The sequence below is a fragment of the Tupaia chinensis genome, unplaced genomic scaffold (genome assembly GCF_000334495.1).
Source record: "Tupaia chinensis unplaced genomic scaffold, TupChi_1.0 Scaffold000086_1, whole genome shotgun sequence".
Classification (NCBI taxonomy): Eukaryota; Metazoa; Chordata; class Mammalia; order Scandentia; family Tupaiidae; genus Tupaia; species Tupaia belangeri.
Window position 1 is genome coordinate 3670283 of NW_006159548.1, and position 5848 is coordinate 3676130.

Consider the following 5848-nt stretch of genomic DNA (forward strand, 5'->3'; position numbering starts at 1 on the left):
CACGGCCCAGAATAGGCAAATGGCTTCTCTCAAAGCTGGCAATAAAGAAGCAGTAACTCTTAAAATATTCTGCCTCCAGTGGTTCCTGTGCTGTTGCTCCCAACCCAAGGCATCGTTGGATCACCCACATTCCTACCTGTCTTTGCACATAGCCAACATCAGAGATGCCCAGACAGGAGCCAGATGTGGGCGGAGGGCCAGAAAGATTTCAAGAGAAGCCAGGTTATGTTACACACTGCTTCCTGATTAGGTTAGGCAACTCCATGGTCACTTCTACTGGGAACTTTCAATTAACCTTACTTACAACTAGAGAACTATTGTTTTCCCTTTATATTCTATAAACAGCCCATGGTAGGCTGATTCAAAGTGCATCCAGGTAAGGAGTGTTGTCAGGCAGGCCTGGCAATCTGGTGATCCTTCTCTGATCTTACCATTTGGTGCCTAAAATCAATTCATAGCTTCACTTACATCTAAAATACTTATTTGGAACTACCCTACCTTACACACACACACACACTTTAAAATTCAAGCCATATCAAGCTATGTTATTAAGCTTATTTTTCATAAAGTCTTATTATACTGTGTCTTTTTTTCTTGTGGTTAAGTGGAATTTAATTGCTCAAGACCCTTAGTCATGCTCTTGAAGTTTTGTCTTTGCCACTTCAGTGAGGCTTATCTTTTGTCTTTAGACACATTCTAATCTCTAAAAAGTCAATATAGGAACTCTGTAGGCTGTTTTCTAGAGCTTACCACTCCCCAGAAGGATGAAGGGTTATGGGAGCTGAGTCAGGTATGATGCTCATGGTATCAGGAAGCAGTGCAGGACAGAGAACTTCCCACTTTGCATCTGACAAATTGACGTGCACACCTCCCAGCCATTCTCAGCCAGAGAATTTCTTAAAGTTCCTTCCAGGATAGAAGTTCTAAAGACCCATGACCCCTATTTCTTGCTCACCAATGGAGGTGATATATTTTGGAAAAAAACAAACAAACAAAAAACAAAACAAACAAACAAACAAAAAAGGAAAATGGGAGAGGACGTTAATAAAATTCCCCCAGGGTGACAGGGAACAAGTAGAGTTTCGTCCCATCACTGGTTCTGGGCTGCCGTCACGTTCACCGATTATCTTTCTTGGTCTACTATGGACACAAGTGTCTTGAGAATGATTCAGAAGAAGATCTAATTAGATTTCCAGGCAAGAAAACCTAAGTGTCATTCCAGTATCACAGACAAGCCTACCATAGAGTTAGATACCTGGAAGATCTGGCCATTAAAACCCTAGTGTTGTAACTAGGGTTACATCCACAGATGAGAGGGGAAAGAGAGAGATGAAGAAGTCAAATTTTTAGAGGTTTTTGCCTTAGGGTGCATGTGCTTGCCAGAGAGAGAGAGAGAGAGAGTGAGAGGGAAAATGAGAATCATTTCCCAGGTGGGATTGGCCACACCATAATCCCTTTACTTTCATTCTCCTCCTGGGATCTTGGGCATGTACTCATACCTTTCTGGTGTGATTTTCAAGCCACCAGGTCTGAGACTCAAAAACAGTCAGCCATGTGGGAGTCCAACGACTTAATCACTATGCCATCTGCTGGCCCAGAGAAAGTCCATTTTGACTGGTAGCTCTGAGCTCACTGAGGGCTAGAGCAGGCCTGCAGAAATGGTCTTCCTCACCACTAATTATGAAGCTGGATGGTTCTAGACGTGTGTGTGCATATGTGCGTGCACACACCACCTCTCCTCCAAATGAAGTTTGGGGGGGGGAGTCAGAGTGAGTGCTGTCTTGCTGGCAAACTGATTCAAACACACCCCCCCACCCCAATCACCACCACCAAATTTGCTGCTGAGCCGTTTGAACTCTTAGGGCAGCTCCCCCAAGAGGTGCCTGTAACACACCTGGCTGAGAAAGGGAAGCCAGAGCAGGTGCCTGACCCCTGGACCTGTGCACTCACTCTAACCCGCCTCCCCTCCAGCAAAGAATAAACCTCTTCTAGTTCCGCAGGGCACTGACCTCCCAAAAGCAAGCTGTCATCTTCCAGAGCATTTACTGGGTGATTTTTGAAGATTTTTGTTTGTTCCACCACAGTGACACGTGCATGACTTCGATGACTTTGGAGCCTCTTCCTGCCACTGACTTCGAATGGGACTGGAGGCACTTTCATCACATTTTCTTGACTTCTAAAGTTGGCTGAGGGCCGGGGAACCGTAAAGTAATTCGAGGAACCCAGAATGAGCTGCTTGCACGGTGAGGAAGGACTTTCAGTTTAGCACAGTTTTTAATCACAAATTACAGTGAAGGAAAAGAAGAAAAGGTAAAGGACCTTCAAAGCTTTAGTAAAACTTGCTACTTCGTTCCACTTTTCCTCTCCAGATAGAGGACACCTCCCAAAGAGCCCAGTCCCGCAGAAGCTGGCCTTGCCTAGCACGGGCGGGTCCAGCGCAGGAGGTCCCCTGCAGAATAGCTTCCCCACTGCGGGGCGGGACTACACAGTCCTCTGCGAATGGCTGCGGGCAGCTCCTTCCCAGCTCCCACTGTCCAGCCTCCTTCGCCAACCTCCCACCCCACCAGCACCCACCCTCCGTCCAGGGAATTTCCCGTGCATCCCAAAGCTTTGAGTTTCCTGGCGGGGGGAGGGAGGACGGGAGAGGCATGAGTGCATATAAAGCAGTGCGGGGAGCTTCGGGAAACCTCAGTGCTCTGAAGCCTCTATCTCCGCACCTCCTGCTACCTCGCAAATTCCCGTCAGCTAGCCGCGTTTTCTGCCGCTATGAGTCTCAAGTTCAGTCACTCTGCCGGCCTCTCCCGCCTTTTGGGCTCTCTGTGCGCGCTGCTGGCTCTGATGCTGCTCACGTCGCCGGGACCCCTCGTCAGCGGTGAGAGCGCACTGCACGCGGAGCGCACTGCAAGCGGAGCGCACTGAGCCGGGGAGCCCCGAGTAGAGCCGCGCGCTCAGCCTCCCTCCGCGCGGCGGCTGAGACCAGGGGCGTGGGGAAGGCCCGCCCAGTAACCTGCCCATAACGGTGTCTTTTTTTCTTCCCCAGCTGCTCCTCCCGCTGCTGCCGTGGTGAGAGAGCTGCGTTGCATTTGTTTAAGCGTCACGCCAGGAATTCACCCTAAAATGATCACGAATCTGCAGGTGATCGCTGCAGGACCTCAGTGCTCCAAGGTGGAAGTGATGTAAGTCCTCTTGCTCTGCTGAGTCCGCTGAGACCATGACAAGGGACGGGTCCTCCAGGCTGGGTCTGCAGCCCCTGCGACTCATGGGTTGCATCCTCTTATTCTCTCTCAGAGCAACCCTGAAAAACGGGAACGAAGTCTGCCTGGATCCACAAGCCCCTTTATTCAAGAAGGTTATCCAGAAAATTTTGGAAAGGTACTGGTCACTTTGATCTTTGGGGTTCCTTAATCACTTCTCGCGTGAGCATAGACCGTGTTAGAATCCTTATTCTCTCTGTAGAATTTGGGTACCACATTTCACAACAGCTTAAAATAGGAAGGCTGTTTAAAAGAAGGGAAAATTGTTTTGGACTGTCCTGGAAAGGCTTATCACCAAACTTACCTACCTTTGCCTGAGCAGTTACACAAAGCTCATGACGGAGACGCATTTATTTATTTATTTATTTATTTATTTATTTATTTATTTATTTATTCATTCATTCATTCATTCATTCATTCATTCATTTATTTATTTATTGGTGTACCCTTTGTGTTTATTGATCTTTCTGTTTGTTTTCGCCAAACACTGAGTGCTGGGTTGTGAAAACAGCGTGGCCTATACAGGAGCGTGGACATTTAGATAACCGATACAATTCTTTTCTCAACAGTGGAAACAAGAAAAACTGATGAAAAGAAAGCCCCATGCATTGGAAAAAACTGCCCAGTCTTCAGCAGCGCCGTTTTCCAGGGCTGAGTGGACTCTGTGAAGATGAGAAGGAAGGGTTCATTTCTCTCTGGTCACCAGTTTTCTTCGTACATTCTGTGCTTTGAAGAGGGTGGGAGTGTCTGTGTTGGTCCTTAAACCTTTCTTCTCAGCTTATGAAGTATTTAGCCTAGCATTGCCTGCCTCTTGCTATCATTTAATCTGTTAGGTTATTGGAATCTTCAGCATTTGACTAAATTGTGAGCCAAGAATCACTGCTGGTTCATCTGAATTGAAAGTGACTATTGTATTTCTAGAATATATTCCTTATAGTGTTACTGAAAAGGCAGTGGCTTTAATATGAAAGTGATGTTTCTTTAGAATGCTGTGGGAGGGAGATAAACTGTTATCTTCACTCTTCTTGTGAAATAGGAAATATTTTAGTATTATTGAGGAGGGATATATTAGAGAACTTTCTTATTTTTGATGCTGGGGTGGTATTTAAGTTGTATCCTGTTATAAAGCAATACATACAATGCCTCATGCAATTATCTAAGTAGAATATATTTCCTTATTTAGGATTTTTAAAATATTTTAAGTTCTAGGAGGACTAATATATTCTCTTCCTATCATTTTAGACATTTGATGTCTTCTTCGTATGGCATAGTGTCATGACTTACTCATTAAACTTTGATTTTATATGCTATTTATTAACTATTTTATTAGAAGTGATATAGCAATGGCCACTAAATATATATTTTGAGTAGATGAAGAAGCTAAGAAGTAGATAAAGCCCTGATTTCCAGTTTTTATAGAAATGCGTCGTGTAGTGTTTTTTTTAAAAGCAAACTTAATAATTGTACTATGCAAGTTTTGAAAGCATATTCAAACTATTTGAACATAAATTCATTATTTAGTTATCAAAAATATATGGCATTGTAAAGATTTGTATATGCCTATGGTGTGCACCTTTTAAAGGCTTTGATGGTTGTATTATGTGGAATTATGTATGCATCTCATTCACTATATTAAAATTGTGCTTTTTAATCCATGTGGCTTTTATTTATAGTACTTATTTTGTTCTTTGGAAAAAATAAAGATTTCAAAACTTCATTAATGTTCTTTCTTACATGGATATAGTATATTTTATCTTTAATTCTACATTATTTTAAATTTTAACTCTGCTCGTTCTGGCTAGCAGAGAGGCCTTGCTTCCCACTGCCGTTGTATTGGTTCGACCTTTCTCCAAGCTCACCCCTCTTCCAGTTACTCCTTTATAGTACCAACAGCCACTGGGATCTTCAGAAAACACACATAGCAAAACACAAATAGAATAAGATTTCCCTACCTTAAATCTTTAGCTGACTCCCTATTTCCTAGACATAAAAAGAAAAAAAAAAGTTGCTAAACATGGCAAATAAGACCATCTGAACTCACGCCTGATCAGTATTTTAACTTCACCTCTTCTCCCTCACATTCTTTGCAGTCAGCCTATTAGTTCCCTAACCAGGCATGTTCTTTCCTGGAGTCATGTCTTTGCATTTGCGATGGCCTCTACCTGGAAGGAATTTATCCCTTTTCTGCCAATAGGAAGAATCTTATTGATCCTTCAGAACTCAGGTTGGGCAACACGACCTTCATGAAATTTTCCTTGGTGTACTCAGCCAAGCTGGCAATTTCCATTTTGATGTTCTTGAATCATCTTCTGGATATCAGAGGAACAAACAATATGTTGCTGTTTTTTGCAGAAAGGCCTCTTCACTCTACTAAGAGGTCTCTCAGAGCATCAGCCACATCTCACCTGTGTTCACATTGCCAGTGTGTGGCACAGAATGACTTAATGCATTGATAAGTTATCCTGATCCTCAGGGAGTCAGACAGTGTCCTACAATCCATAACTTGGCTCATAGTAGGAGCTGATTAAATTATAATTCTTTTACCTTTTTTTCTCCTTCTCATCTATAGAATATCCCACAAACTCTTTGGCATA

General features: G+C 43.6%; 1 protein-coding gene across 1 annotated transcript; it reads left to right on the forward strand.

Annotated features, from left to right (window-relative positions):
• The first annotated feature begins 2670 nt into the window (after positions 1–2670).
• Positions 2671–4909, forward strand: LOC102502175 (alveolar macrophage chemotactic factor). The gene is made up of 4 exons (XM_014585722.2): positions 2671–2872; positions 3041–3176; positions 3289–3372; positions 3824–4909. Exons 1-4 carry the CDS (start codon positions 2767–2769, stop codon positions 3840–3842), a joined length of 345 nt encoding a protein of 114 aa, XP_014441208.1. The 5' UTR covers positions 2671–2766; the 3' UTR covers positions 3843–4909.
• The last annotated feature ends 939 nt before the right edge of the window (positions 4910–5848 follow it).